Source organism: Pseudorasbora parva, chromosome 23 (genome assembly GCF_024679245.1).
Source record: "Pseudorasbora parva isolate DD20220531a chromosome 23, ASM2467924v1, whole genome shotgun sequence".
Taxonomy (NCBI): Eukaryota; Metazoa; Chordata; class Actinopteri; order Cypriniformes; family Gobionidae; genus Pseudorasbora; species Pseudorasbora parva.
The window spans coordinates 25,639,081-25,655,983 of record NC_090194.1 but is presented as its reverse complement, the minus strand read 5'-3'; the positions used below and the strand labels follow the sequence as shown (position 1 = coordinate 25,655,983).

The 16,903-nt window shown below is 39.5% G+C and overlaps 1 protein-coding gene across 1 annotated transcript; it reads left to right on the top strand.

Moving 5' to 3' along the window:
• Positions 1-5,929: 5,929 nt before the first annotated feature.
• LOC137062670 (olfactory receptor 13C2-like) lies at positions 5,930-6,889 on the top strand. The gene has a single exon (XM_067433567.1). It carries the CDS (start codon positions 5,930-5,932, stop codon positions 6,887-6,889), a length of 960 nt encoding a protein of 319 aa, XP_067289668.1.
• Positions 6,890-16,903: the final 10,014 nt, after the last annotated feature.

Sequence of the window (16,903 nt, the reverse complement as noted above, 5' to 3'; positions counted from 1 at the left end):
TCCTCCGTAACAGACGAAGAGCTGCTCTGAGGTCCTAAAGCTTTGCGTTCTGTCCACATAAGTCTGAAGAGCTCGGACAGGACAGAGAAAAACCAGGGCTGGGTCTGCCTCCTCCGAAGGCAGCGCTTGCAGGCTCACCACCTGGTCCCGGAAGGGAGTGGTGGGAACCTTGGGCAAGTATCCAGGCCGGGGTCTCAGGATTATGTGAGAGTAGTCCGGCCCGAATTCCAGGCACGATTCGTCAACCGAAAATGCCTGCAGGTCCCCTACCCTCTTGACAGAGGCCAATGCAGTCAGGAGTACTGTCTTTAGAGACAGCATTTTTAACTCCACTGACTGCAAAGACTAAAAGGGAGGTCTCTGAAGTGCACTCAGCACCAGAGAAAGGTCTCAAGAGGGTATGGGGGGGGGATTTAATCTCCTCACGCCCGTCAGGAACCTGACGATCAGGTCGTGCTTCCCCAAAGACTTACCTTCTACTAGTTCGTGATTGGCAGCGATTGCGGCCACATACACCTTGAGGGTGGAGGGAGACAGCCTTCTCTCCAACCCATCTTGTAGAAAGGAAAGCACGGCCCCGACCGAACATCTTCGGGGGTCTTCTCGATGAGAAGAGCACCAATCGATGAACAGGTTCCACTTCAACGCATAGAGGTTCCTCGTAGAGGGAGCTCTAGCGGAAACGATGGAGTCTACCACAGACTGTGGCAGGCCACCTAGAACCTCCACAGACCCGAAACTGCAAGCCCGTTGTACGTGGCACCCCAGCCGGTGGTTGAAGCATCTGTGGAGACAATCGCATACCTGGATACCTGTTCTAGGGGCACCCCCGCCCGTAGAAACACAGGGTCCAAACACGGGCTGAAGGTTTGGTGGCACCTCGGTGTAACTAAGACATGGAGCATTTGATGTGCCATTGAAGTTGAGGCCCCGTCCACAGACCCGAAACTACAAGCCCGTTGTACGTGGCACCCCAGCCGGTGGTTGAGGCATCCGTGGAGACAATCGCATGCCTGGATACCTGTTCTAGGGGCACCCCCATCCGTAGAAACACAGGGTTCAAACACGGGCTGAAGGTTTGAGTGCCTGTGCTTGGTGCACCTGAAGCAACGCCATGGCATGAAGGGCGGATGCGGCCTGGCCACAGGACCTATTAGCCTTCGCGGTCAGACCAATCTACAGGCCCTGGACGGTAGTTTCGGGTCCCTGCGCCAGTTGGAAACGGTCGCCGGACACATTTCCATTGCGACGGCCCGCTCCACATGAGACCCTCATACCCCCTTGGCCTGCCCGCTGTCAAGGGTAGTGAGGAGGGAGGAGCCACTAGGTCACCCACGGGCGCTAAACGGTGCTTTTGACGACCTAGTCAGCTCCTCATGCACCTCCGGGAAGAAAGGCACCGGGGTGGGACGCTGAGAACCATTGCGGCCCACCCCGAGAAACCAATCGTCCAATCTAGAAGGTTCGGGATGTGGTGGAGGGTTCCACTCAAGCCCAACCTTTTCGGCGGCCCGGAAAAGCATAGCGGTCAACTCCGGGTCCGACTCGACCATTGCCACTCTCTCAGAGGGAGGCAGTACAGCCGAATCTTCATCCCCAGAGGACTGAAACTCCCCCTCCGTTTCAGCAATCGACAGGACACTGTCTGGACACGGACTGGACACGCTCTTCAGTGAGGCGCGCTTTCAGGGCGACCGAATCCAGCTCCATACCAAGAAAATAGATCCTCTGCGTCAGGCAGAATTTGCTCTTCTCCCAGTTGACCCGAAGCCCCAACTGGCTGAGGTGCTTGAGCACCATGCCCTGTGTTCGCACAACTGCTCTCGCGACTGAGCTAGAATCAGCCAGTCGTCGAGGTAGTTGAGGATGCGAACACCACGCTCTCTCATGGGAGCAATGGCCGTGAAGACACAGGGCAACAGGGAGAGCCCGAAGGGTAGGACCTTGTACTGATATGCGATCGACATCTGCTTGTCCACCGGTGCCCCAAAGGACACCGTTGGCCGCCCATGAGAGGGACCAACAGTATCCTCTGGAAGCACCACCGGTTGCGGCGCTTGTGAGGGATTAGGGTCCCACGGAGGCTCACTTGACGGGTTTGCCCTAACAGTGATCCTCAGGTCTCCCCGGCCATCCGCCATCTGTAGGTCTATTCCTGCTGGGCAGGAATAGACCTAATTTGAGCTATGGGTAGGGGGACTCCACCCTCCCGAAGGTAGGTGAGTCTCGACCTAAGGGCCGAGATAGTCATGTTTCCGCAGTGAGAACACGAGCTATCCACAAATGCCGCCTCAGCGTGCTCTAAGCCCAGGCATGTGATACAGCACTTGTGACCATCGGTGGGCGACAGGCAGAGGTGGGTAGTAACGAATTACATTTACTTCGTTACATTTACTTGAGTACATTTTTTGGGTAACTTGTACTTTTAGAGTAAATTTAAAAATGGGTACTTTTACTTTTACTCAAGTACATTTCTGGTGAAAGAACTGTACTTTTACTTCGTTACATTCGGTGGCGTTCCTCCGCTACTGTCAATGGTGATAGTTAATTATATATTTTAAAATAAGTTATGAATTGTTCGCAAGTCTCGCGAAACGTTGGAGAGGCTGCTTCGCGAGAGGTGGATACGCATCACCCGCATAAAATTAGCGCGCGTTTAGTCAGAAGATGATGGCCGAAGCAGAGGGAGATGTGTGAGCTACGGCAGATCACCCGTACGTGGCCTCATGTTCAGCCTGTTTTCAGTCAAAGATGTCAAAAAGAACAGTTTCATAATGTAATGCATGCTGTGTGCACCAATATGAACGGACATCTCAGCATACAATAATTCCAGCTCCAACCTGAGAGAGCAGTGGTAAGTGTAACAATGATGCCTATTTTTGAACACTATTAATGGTAAATTGGTAACTATGGTCACTTTTCCTTTATTGTAATACTATTTCACACACTGTCCGAGTGTTTTCCTCATATGCTCTCTTGTGCAAGCATTGACAAATCGTTTGAATCCTCCGAACACACGTCCACAAACAAACGTTCACATCTGCACATTTACATATCTTTTTTCTCATAAAACGAGCAACCTCATTGGCAAAATGTACATTTCTGCAAACCACAAAATACGTACTAATACACACTGCAGTTTCCAACAGAAATGAGCACTATCAGAAAAACTGCATTTTTTAGTCTATGGTTTGTAAACTAAAACATTTTGAATTTTGCGTCACAGACAGCTCCATGTTCTGCTTTTCTGATTCACCAGATTTGCTCGATAGCTCAGCTGATACAGATTTGTATTTGCAATGCGAAAAGCTTGAGAACGAACCCCGTGAAGAACGAGTCATGATAAAAGAGCTCAAAGACAAAGAGTTCTAAACACAAGCTAAAAATACATGGACATAATTTTATTTTTGTCACATTTGCTTTTGTTAACACTTTCGGGTAGGTTTAGTGTGGGTGTACGTTAAAAACACAACGTAACACAACATGTCAGATTCACGCAAATCTGTTCTGAAAAAAAAATGAGCTTTTAGCGCCACCCAGTGGACATTTCACTTTGAAACTGTCGCAATATGTACGTATTGGTACATATTTTGTGGTTTGCAAAAACGTTGCCATAGGTACTGATGAGATCAGGCTAAAAACGAAACAAATTGAATAGCCTAATGTAACATCTTGCATTTATACACATATCCGGACAGACAACAGTCTGCAGTGTATATATACATTTAAAAATGGGACTCTATTTTTAAGAATGCATATACTTATAAAAATATAAGAGCAAAGTATGTTTTAAAAAGAGCTGTGGTTAGCCCAGCACACCATTAATTTACACTGTTTAACCATTAAACACACACACACACACACACACACACATATATATATATACATATATATACATTTATATATATATATATATATATATATATATATATATATATATATATATATATATATATATATATATATATATATATATATTTATATAGCTCTCTAAGTAGTCTGAAATTCAGGGTTTTTGGATCTTATCAATCAGATCGAAAGTAACTAGTAACTAAGTACTTGAGTAGTTTTTTCATCTAATACTTTTTTACTCTTACTCAAGTAACTATTACGATTGTTACTTTTACTTTTACTTGAGTAAATATTTCCGTAAGTACTTGTACTTTTACTTGAGTAAAGATTTTGGCTACTCTACCCACCTCTGGCGACAGGGAACGACCGCATCCAGAAACGCACGGGTGGAAAGACATCCTGAAAAGGATAGGGGCTCCCAGAAGTGATCCCAATTAGTAGCTCACGACATACGTCGTAGTGACCAACTGAAAGGGAACATTGCTTATGATTTTTGGAGATACTGGGTTTGAAAAAAAAATACTGGGTGGATTTTTATCATTAAAGGGTGGTTGTGTACAAACACTGTCAACACACAATTATGTTCAAACATCATATAAAAGTGGATTTTGCATAATAGGTGCCCTTTAGCTAAATGTAATAATAATAATAATAATAATAATAATAATAATAATAATAATAATAATACTTTTTATTTATAATGCACTTTATATTTAACAAAATATCAGTGCTGCAGAATTAAAAACAACCAACAATAATAAATAAATAAGTAAATAAATAAAATAAAATAAATAAAAATGAAACAAATCAAGTAACGAAGTAACAAATCAATTAAAAGCTCTGCTAAACAGGTGGGTTTTAAGACCACACTTAAAAACATATACAGTCTTTGTTAAATTTAGATATGTAATAAGAAATAACTTAATTCAATCCAGTTCATCCTACATAAAGTATTTGAGTATAGATAACTTGTTTCCATTATGTGGAATCACTGTCTGATCGAGTCTTTCGGTGCTTTTTGGTTCCTTTGGTCGCCTTTGTCTTGGCTTGCTCAGTTGGGAACACTATGATCTAGGTTATTCAAGTAAATATACAAATAAAATTAACTAGACCTAATTAATTAGGTCTTATTTAATTCTATAAATTATAATACGGATCTGCCAACATTGTAGCTATATGATAAATTAAAATAAGCTGATAACATTGTTTTCTGCAAAACGACTGTACAGCCAAATCAAATTTTGTTGCTATATTGTCCTGTTTAATACTGTGAAGCTGCTTTGAAACAGTCGTCATTGTAAAAGCACTATAAAAATAAAGTTTATTGATTTATTGATTGATTGATTGATTGATTGATTGATTGATTGATCGAATCATGTTGAGACAAAGAGTTATTTTTTGAGTGTAATATAATCAGTTGAGTTAAAAAAAATCTGTCAAGTACAATTAACTTTAAGTAGCCTAATATTTCAGTAAATTTAACTTGTTTAGTTTTGTAAAGTTAACTGTTAGGTTTTACAAATTCATATGATTTTTCCACCAATTAGCCAACAATCGTTATGTAATAGTTAGGAATTGCCATGAGATGGGTGTAGTGGTTGTGTTTCTCTTTTTTTCCCTTTGCTTTTCCTCTTTCTTTGAGATCCTTGTAACTCCGATATTTTTTGCTGCCTATAACTTTGCTCTCTTCCTAATTACTTGCAGCATCTTTGTGGATCACTGTATATGATTCTGATGCAACTGATCATACCAGTTCTGTGCTATGATTGGTCAACTGAGAAGTGTGGAGAGGCCTCTCATTTGTATAGGAGGGATATATAGTCCAGTATGTATGAGGTCAGGGGAAGTGTTTTACAGTACTGTGTGCCTATATTACTTTACTGTATTGTGCTGCTCTTCACCTTTCTGTAAGTATACCATAGCTACTGATACTGAATTACTCAGTACTTTATTGTATAATTACACTGTAACAAGGACGTTTTAAGTTAAAGTGTAACCACAATTTCTTACAACTCTGAATAATATACTGTTTTTCTTCCCAGACAGGATGAATACAGGGTCAGTAAGTGAACTGACAATGAATCAAGATTTTGCTCAAAACAGGAATATTTCTATCCCATCTTATTTCTATATCAGTGGTTTTTCTGGTATACCTCACACAAGATACTATTATATATTTCTATTTTTTGTCTACATTATTACTGTGCTTGGAAACTCATGCCTCATGCTTGTTATCATTATAGACAGAAATCTTCACACTCCTAAATATATCGCCGTATTTAATTTATCACTGACAGACATTTGTGAGAGTACCGCTGTAATCCCTCAGCTACTGGACACATTTTTGTTTGGGAATCAGTTTATTCCATATGGATTGTGTTTGTATAATATGTTCTCTGTCTTTCTATTTATTTCAACACAGTCACTAACTCTTGCTGTTCTGTCTTTTGACAGATTTATAGCCATTTGTTTACCACTGAGGTATCATATGATTGTGACTCATAGATCAATGCTTGGTATAATTGGAGCAACATGGGCAGTGGCACTGCTTCTGGTAACTGCTGCTACAATTTTCATCAGTAGACTTTCTTTCTGCAGAGTTATTGTCATCATAAACAGTTTCTACTGTGATCATGGACCTATATATCGTTCTGCCTGTAGCAACAATTTTCCAAATTCTGTGATAGGTAGTTTGAACCCGATAATGATTCTTGGGCTTCCAGTATTTTTTATTTTCTTTTCATATACATGTATAGCTGTGACACTGTTCAGAATTACGACACCACAAGACCGCCAAAGAGCCACAAAGACATGTACTGCTCATTTAATATTAGTGGCTGTATTTTATGTACCCATCACGTTTACATATGCACTTTCTTCCTTTATAAACACTAACACAAGGATCATTAATCTCTCTTTGACCTCTGCACTTCCCCCAATGCTTAACCCCATAATCTACACATTCAAAACAGAGGAGTTCATGGTGTCTGTGAAGAGGCTTCTTAAACGAAGAATCATATTCCCATCTCCAAAATAAACCACTTTTTTCACATTGTAATTACATTTTTAGTCACTATTTTCCTGTAGATGTTTAATTTATGCTTCTATTATATCTCGTTTTATAAAAAGACAGACAACCAGTATCATGACCTCATGAACCTCATAAATAAAAACATTTAATGCGAAAGTAATATCACTGTTCCTTTATTGTGTATTTCCTTTTTCCCTTACCTAAAATGTACCCCATATTATTTATTTTGACATACAGTAATGAAATGGGTACTGTGGCCAATTTGCAAAAACGAGACAATAGCAGTATTTAATTTGATTTTATCCAGTATTAATTAAATAATAAATGTACTTACTTTGAGTTAGTAATTGTAAAAAAAAAATTAAATAAGTGCAGAAAAAAAGAAGAAAGAAAAACGGTCAAATGACTGTCAGCAATGGCTGCCAAACTAAATTATAATTAGAGTAAGATATCCTCAATTTAAATTAAGTGCACATATTTTTACAGAAATATTCATTAAAACGTTTAACCCTGGTGCACTGTTCAATTTCTGTGTACACCCTTTATGGAGTGGGTCAAATTGACCCTAACTGGATTCAATACAATTCCTCAAAAATCACACTATGACAAACAACAAAGACTCAGGTAAAACTGTAAACTAATGATAAATCAACATTTATCAAATATTCCATATATATATATATTTATATATTTATTTATTTTTTACTTTTTTTAAAAAAAAATGTTTTTTTTTCTTAGAACATCATAACAACAATTAAATGTAGCTGTATAATGAAAATATTTACTTTTCCTAAGTTGGCTGTTTTATAAACTTATTTCATAAAATCAAGAATTTACTTCTGACCTGATGAGCACAGCAAGTGTGTGCTTTCTGCATATGAAAACATAACAAAAACATTCATCAAATATTTTTATTTATTTATTTATGTTTTGGCTCTGTGAAGCTGTATTTTAAAATCCAACATAAACGTTTTGGTTAAAAGCTAGGTATTTCAGATATCTTTAATATATAAATGAGAGCTTATTTTACTATCTGTGTCTGTCAAAGATATTCATTTGTAATTTGGTATAATTCTGAACACCATGCTTTTTTGAAGTGTGTTTGGATAGGGTTAGAGCACCTTTAGATACACTTAGACTTTAGAACTGGATTTGATTCCCTGACGTACATAAAAATAATATTTTTATTTTGTGTCTGTACAGCTGCTTTTGAATAGCTGCTTATGAGGGTCAAAGTGAGCTGCGGACATAACAAACGTAATAGTAATTTTGTTTGCATATGTAAAAAAAAAACACCAGCATGTTGAAACTGCATGCATGTTCATGGTGATAAATGAGAAAAAGTAAAAAAACAACAACAAAAAAAACAAAAACAAAGGTTTAATATTATATCAGGTAGCTTGAAAAAAATTAATGATAAGTAATTTTTTCCATCTGTGGCTGACAAAATATTTTTTCTGTATTGAAATAAGTGTGGAAAACGTCTCGGTTATGTATGTAACCATTGTTCCCTGAGGAGGGAACAGAGATGTAACGTCAGTGACTGACAAATGGGGGTTTCGCTTAGAAGCCTATCATTTTCGAGATCTAGAGAACGCCCAATGGCAGTGCCAATGCCATGGGCATGCAAAAGTGGCATGCATAACTCCGCCTAACCACGTGGGTATATAAGGAAGTAGCTGGCATGATTGCATTATGTTTACCTGCTGAAGAGCCAAGGCTGAACTCTCGGCCGTTCCAGCAGTACAGCGGATGTGGCAGAGGGACGTTACGTTTCCGTTCCCTCCTCAGGAAAGAGGGTTACATACGTAACCAAGATGTTCCCTTTCCTTCAGTCACTCCGGGTAATGTCAGTGACTGACGAATGGGGGTCCCAATACAATCACACCACTTTTACCACCGAATTTATATGTTTGTCAAATTTAAGGGACAACTCAAGAACAACTCCCACATTTTTGAAGAAGAAGTAGCATGACCAATACCTACTGAAAAGGTTTTATTACTAAGAAAAGATCTAAACCAGCTAAGAGCAGTTCCTTGGATTCCCACACGCTTTTCAAGGCGTGATAAAAGAATGGTATGGTCCACTGTATCAAAAGCTGCACTCAAAAAAGCTGCAGAGTTCCCAGAATCAACTAGTACTAAAACATCATTCAGTACTCTTAAAAGTAAAACTCCTAAAACTCAGTACTATGATTTTTCATAAAACCAGACTGTAATTTTTCTAGAATACTGTTAGTTGCTGTTACGATTTAGTATATAGCTAGATTAATGTGCGCTGACCGCCACAGTGTTCTTGTCAGAGAACTCAGAGTCATTGACAGATGATAGCCTTTTAATGAATGCTTTGGCATCAACATAGATGGACATGTGCAAGGTTTTCTAAACAATGAAAGAGAAATAATAATTAACATATAGATCACCTAAGTGTTACATGATAGATCAAATAAACTCAAATAAACAAATAAAAAGTATCTTATTCCTCATACAATTATAACGATCGCTGTATTAAACTTCAAAGAATTTACGGCCCATGATACAGCACATAACTCATGTGAGGTAAACAGATTGCATTAATAGGCTATACATGAATAACTCTTATAAACAGTATCTGCAATGAATACACTCGCAATGTAACATTAATATTCAAATAACACTGGACTTACTTGTCCGTTACTCATGCAATGTCCTTAAAGTGTGAGCAATCCAGAGAGCGAACTTTCTTCCCCGTCGTAATGGCGGATGCAGCTCTATAACGCACATTCTCAGTGTATTAAATGAGCGCAAGCTCCGTAGCTGCGCTTGTTGCGCAATAGTCTGTGACGTGCAGCGCTGATTCAGTGCGCATCTCCGGTATTATGCTGAACATGGAGAATTCAGAACAGTTGCCAAAAAAACTATTTAATTGCAAAAAACAGCTCTAAAAATTTTGCAATAAACGGTAACTTAGAAATTGGCCTAAAATGTGATAGGACACCCAGCCAACATGTGTATGTGGGGCCCACGTGGGTTAAACATGGGCTACATGGGTACAGAGTGGGCATGGGCTCAATATGGGCATCTTATCTGGGGCCCACTTGGGTTCACTAAGTAGGTCCCACATGGGCAAACCCAGCTGGGCAAACCCAGCTGCGCTCCCCATGCGGGACCTAGATGGTTCACTAATGGGAAATGAGAACATGGGTTGAAAATGGGCTACTCAGTGGTCTAATTCATTCACAGTCAAGACAAGTGCAAACACCGTCAATTCCAAAGGTTGATTGGATAGATAGCACACAAATATCACCTTTGAAATAATTTGTATTGTTATTTTGACACTTAAACACAATGGCCCTCATTTTTCAATCTTGCGTAGAAACGGGCGTATATGTTGGCGTAAGATTATGCTTACACTCCTCTCATCGCCTGATTTATGAAGCTGTGCGTACCTCTGCAATCCAGGTGTACGCAATACCTGCCCTTGATAAATGCGGCGGCTGAAAACGATCGTCATTAGAATAACACGCCCCTATATATTCAAGTCTCCGCCTCCCCCACGCCCTTATTTTACGCCATGGACAAACAGAAGACGGCAAAGAAGCGAAACTTCTCCGACGTGGAGATCGGGCGCGCTCAATCATCTCACTAGTCCACTAGTCAGGGCACTGATTAGGGCATAAGTCAATGGGCTGACTCCCTGATCACTGACGATCCTATTGAGATGATTGAGACGCGCGCCCATCGAGATCACCAGGGAAGTGGAAAAAAAAAACGAAATTGTTTTATTTGGGAGTTTAAAGAGTGGAATTAAAGGCACCTACAAAAACAAAATATGGACACAATTAACGAGTACTGTTAATAGTGTGGAGATTGAGAAGCGCACTCCAGCAGTTTAAATAGCTGTTTGGATGATAAATTACCATCACTGCATTATTTTAGGCTACAGCACGTTTTGAAAAAAATAGCATTTAATTTCGTATCACGGCACATGTATTGGAGTGTACAATAGTGATGATGATGATGTGATGTGGAGTAAGATTCATTCACATTAACAATTACATGAATTAAGATTCTTCTTTTTATTATTATGATTATTATTCTTAATGACGCTTGTTATTTAGAAGAAGAATGTCGTTTTTATTGATTTTATTATTATTTAAAGGAAGAAGGTCATTTTTATTATTTTGTCAGTCTAAATTATTTTAGTCCCAGTCCGTGCGCAGCTGCCGGGCCTAACCCTGAACCGTCAGATAAAGCGCACGGGCTCGCGACTGGAGGAATACATTTGCCTACAAATCAAACGCTTTGGTAAAGTCACAAAAAGTAAACATTGACGTTCATGTTGCACAAAAATAAACACTGAATGTTGTTGTTGTGGTTTTTAACAGTGGGTCATATAGCATATCTTGTCAGTGCGTTTTGTGGTGTTAGGAATTGCTTTTCTGCGCATTTTCCCACTAACTCAAACGTGCGTACACCACCTCCTGAGCTGGCGTAGGATTTGAGCTTGCCGTACGCCAACGTCCATATTGATAAATCTCAAAGTCACCGTGGGTTTGGGTGTACGCAAGGTGTACGCTGAAAATTTGGTGTACGCACTTTTGATAAATGAGGGCCATTCTAAATTTCAGTCGTACGACGAAATATAGAACCTTTTCTACGCACTGTTGATAAATGAGGGCCCAGGTGTATGCAATACTTGCCCTTGATAAATGGCGCGGCTGAAACCGATCGTCATTAGAATAACACGCCCCTATATATTCAAGTCTCCGCCTCCCCCACGCCCTCATTTTACGCCATGGACAAACAGAAGACGGCAAAGAAGCGAAACTTCTCCGACGTGGAGATCGGGCGCGCTCAATCATCTCACTAGTCCACTAGTCAGGGCACTGATTAGGACATAAGTCAATGGGCTGACTCCCTGATCAGTGCCCTGACTACTGAACTAGTGAGATGATTGAGACGCGCCCATCGAGATCACCAGGGAAGTGGGAAAAAAAAAAACCGCAATTGTTTTATTTGGGAGTTTAAAGAGTGGGAATAAAGGCACCTACAAAAACAAAATATGGGCCCAAATTACGAGTACTGTTAATAGTGTGGAGGTTGAGAAGCGCACTCCAGCAGTTAGCTGTTTGGATGATAAATTATCTATCACAATGCATTATTTTACAGCACGTTTTGAAAAAATTTGCATTTAATTTCGTATCACGGCACATGTATTGGGGTGTAAAATAGTGATGATGATGTGATGTGGAGTAAGATTCATTCACATTAATAATTACATGACAATTTGTAAGATTCTTCTTCTTATTATTATGATTATTATTCTTAATGACGCTTGTTATTTAGAAGAAGATTGTCATTTTTATTGATTTTATTATTATTTAAAAGAAGAAGGTCATTTTTATTATTTTGTCAGTCTGAATTATTTTAGTCCCAGTCCGTGCGCAGCTGCCGGGCCAGGCGGGCCTGAAACGTCAGGTAAAGCGCACAGGCTCGCGACTGGAGGAATACATATGCCTACAAATCAAACGCTTTGGTAAAGTCAGTAAAGTCACACAAATTAAACATTGACGTTCATGTTGCACAAAAATAAACACTAAATGTTGTTGTTGTGGTTGCTTTTCTGCGCATTTTCCCACTAACTCAAGCGTGCGTACACCACCTCCTGAGCTGGCGTAGGATTTGAGCGTGCCGTACGCCAACGTCCATATTGATAAATCTCAAAGTCACCGTGGGTTTGGGTGTACGCTGGAAATTTGGTGTACGCACTTTTGATAAATGAGGGCCAATGTGACTTCAATCTATTCAAAATCAAAAAATGCACAATTGCAATTTTACCAAATATTATGCCATTTACTGGTAACAGCTATCAAGAGTCTGTGGATACAGAGAAAAAAGGCAATAAAAAAGTTTATTTTGTGATCACAGAACAGCACCGTACAGGGACCATTTTAGCTTTTATTCTAAAAGTGTGCACATTGGCCCTCATTTATCAAAAGTGCGTACACCAAATTTCCAGCGTACACCTTGCGTACACCCAAACCCACGGTGACTTTGAGATTTATCAATATGGACGTTGGCGTACGGCACGCTCAAATCCTACGCCAGCTCAGGAGGTGGTGTACGCACGTTTGAGTTAGTGCGAAAATGCGCAGAAAAACAATTCCTAACACCACAAAACACACTGACAAGATATGCTATATGACCCACTGTTAAAAAACACAACAACAACATTCAGTGTTTATTTTTGTGCAACATGAACGTCAATGTTTAATTTGTGTGACTTTACCAAAGCGTTTGATCTGTAGGCATATGTATTCCTCCAGTCGCGAGCCTGTGCGCTTTATCTTACGTTTCAGGCCCGCCTGGCCCTGCAGCTGCGCACGGACTGGGACTAAAATAATTCAGACTGACAAAATAATAAAAATGGCCTTCTTCTTTTAAATAATAATAAAATCAATAAAAACGGCATTCTTCTTCTAAATAACAAGCGTCATTAAGAATAATAATCATAATAATAAGAAGAAGAATCTTACAAATTGTCATGTAATTATTAATGTGAATGAATCTTACTCCACAATACATCATCACTATTGTACACCCCAATACATGTGCCGTGATACGAAATTAAATGCTAATTGTTTCAAAACGTGCTGTAAAATAATGCATTGTGATGGTAATTTATCATCCAAACAGCTATTTAAACTGCTGGAGTGCGCTTCTCAACCCCCACACTAACAGTAGCTACTCGTTATTTGTGTCCATATTTTGTTTTTGTGAGCGCCTTTAATCCCACTCTTTAAACTCCCAAATAAAACAATTTCGGGGTTTTTTTCCACTTCCCTGGTGATGGTCTCGATGGGCGCATCTCAATCATCTCAATAGTTCAGTAGTCAGAGCACTGATCAGGGAGTCAGCCCATTGACTTATGTCCTAATCAGTGCCCTGACTAAGTGGACTAAAGAGATGATTGAGCGCGCCCGATCTCCACGTCGGAGAAGTTTCGTTTCTTTGCCGTCTTCTGTTTGTCCATGGCGTAAAATGAGGGCGTGGGAGAGGCGGAGACTTGAATATATAGGGGCGTGTTATTCTAATGACGATCGTTTTCAGCCGTGGGATTTATCAAGGGCAAGTATTGCGTACACCTGAATTGCAGAGGTGCGCACAGTTTCATAAATCCGGCGGTGAGAGGAGTGTAAGCATAATCTTACGCCAACATATACACCCGTTTCTACGCAAGATTGATAAATGAGGGCCATTGAGTGAAATATTTCCATTTTCAAATGTTTCATTTTAAATATATCTTTAATAAATGTTTATTTTGTCTCAGAACAACTAGTTTCCACTGAGCAATGAGATCTGAGGAGCTTTATCCATCTCCTCACTCAGCTGCCTGTGCTTTTTTCTCAGTACTAATTCAAATAACAAATGCACAAAAGATACCAAATATAATAACACTTTAGAGTACTGTTAAAAATAATTTGTAATGCCTCCAGAAGGATTTGTAAATACTAAAGCCGGGTGCACACTGTGCGATTTTGGCCACGATTTGGCCACCTGGGACAAATTTAGCAAATCCTAAAAGATTCCTCTGATCCTAGGCTAAAATCTGACGTCTTTAGTCGTTAGTTTGACATGTTCACCGGCATCAGCATAATGAGCGTTGCGATCAAATTTTACCTCAGATGAAATTCTGGCAGTGTCAGAAGATTTGTCACACAATCCTGCAGTGTGACTTCTACGACGACAGTCAAATATCTCCGTTTTTCAAGACAAACTATGACCAAAACGAGTGCTAAAGATTTCTTTGTAGCCAGCATTTCAGCCCCGCGTGTAATGCAGCTTACTGTCACTGAACGCGGCATTCATTGATGATATAAAACTCCGGGTGAGTTTTCTTGTGCGCGTCCGTTTTTAGCGCGCCTTCACTATCGTGCAGTCTGACATTAATGTTAACTGAAATCTTACAGTGTGACATGGCGATCATGTTCGTACAGTCTGACAAGGGACATTCGCAAAGGATTTTGAAAAATCGCACAGTGTGCAGGACCCTTTAGTCATAGTAGGTTACGCCAGGATCTTCACTTCATAATTGATTATATACTGTCTCCCTCATCTATCACACCTGATTCAACTCATGAGCTCATTAGACTGAAAAACCTGAAATGGGTGTGTCAGATATAGGGAGACATACAACATTTGCAGGGCTGGTGATACTCCAAGACAGGTATGTAACCATAACCAAAACCATGTATTTTACAACATATCTGCTTGTGATTCTTATTAAGTGTGGTCATTTTTTAGGATTATTTAGCTAACTTAAGTCTCTGAGATGTTGACACCTTCACTTCTGGAGACTCCAGGAAGGTTGCGGTTCTGGAAAATTGTGGTGCTGGAGACTAAAGGGTTTCTGATGGTTTCACACTTAAATTTTCACCTTAATTCTTAATTATTTTGCAGTTAGTGTGTGTCGGTTCTTCGCCATCTGTTTTTGTCTGACTCTGCTGAGCATTTTATCTAGATCAACTTGATGTGGGGCACGAAAAGGTGGCACAATGGTTGATTCATTTGTTTGGTCTTCTTCAAAGGGCTGTTGGGAGAGCAATGACAGAGGAGTCAGGAGCTGCACTGTTTTCTTTTATTTGTTAGTGAAATACATTATTTTAGACTGTACTTTTGATACGTTTGTATTATAAAGACATAAATGTAGTAAGTCATTTTCAAATGATTCCAAATAAACCTTGCATAATAAACTAAAGCATGAACTACTTGTTTCTGTTCACTGAATACCTTTTAACATTTTAGTGTAGTTAGTGGATTACATGTAATGTGTGTATTTAATGTTTGATCAACTGAATCCATTAAACCAAGCATAGTTATCGGCTCAAATGAGTCGAAGAGGGAGTCAGTACAGGGGGTAATGGACTGTCTAATTGAATCTATTTTATCCACAAAAATCTCAAAAGTCCTCACACAAATAAGAAGACTCTACTAAATAATTATTACTTAAAAACAGAATTCAATACATTAAATAAAGTCCTGGAATTATTTGTGTTATTGGAAATTATCTCAGAAAAATATGCAGATTTGGCAACTTTCACAGCTTTTTGATATATAATTAATGACTCCCGTAGGATTTCATAGGCTATTTGGAGTTTATCCTTTTTCCACCTGCGTTCTGCACTTCTGCAGGCTTGTCTTAAACTACAAGTTTTACTGTTTAGCCATGGTTCAACTTTGTTTTTATGTTTTTTTTGTTTCAAAGGGGCAACACTATCTAACACACTGGTGCATACAGAATTAAACACGTTAAGAAGCTCATCCACATTTAACACAGTAGTAAGATAATCAACAGAAAGCAGATGACAGCCCTCATTGAATGCTGCTGAAAAATGTACAACAGTGGTTGGGCCAAATAGGCCAACACGTGACCATTTCGCAGGTCTAGTGATTTCAGTAGTATGACAGGAAATATCAGCAGAAAACATAATAGGCCTATGATCCGAAAAACTTAAATCACCAATATGAATGTCTGAAATAGAAAGACCATCTGTAAGTATCAAGTCTAAAATATGACCTTGTGCGTGTGTTGGTTCTTTCACCCATTGAGAGAAATCACAAGCATCAATGAGACTAATAAACTCTTTCGCTAATACTGTGGAGTCACAACAAACATGAATATTAAAATCACCAACAATTAGAATTTTCTCAAATTTAGGGGTAATGCCACCTAGGAATTCCGTGAACTCTTTAATAAAGTTTTTATTTGATTTTGGTGGAGGATAAACCACTGCTACCACCAATGAGTTCTTTGAGTCCAATGAAAATAGTTAAACTTCAAAGCTTGTGAAAGTGTCTGTTTCTATTATTCGGCAACAAAAACTGTCTCTAAAAACAGATGCACGGCCACCTCCCCGGCCAGACAAACGGGGAGAATTAAAAAAATTATAATTAAGAGGGGTAAGTTCAGAGAAAGGACTATTATCTCCGACAGATAGCTAGGTCTCAGTCACAAATAAAAAATCTAAGTTGCCAGAG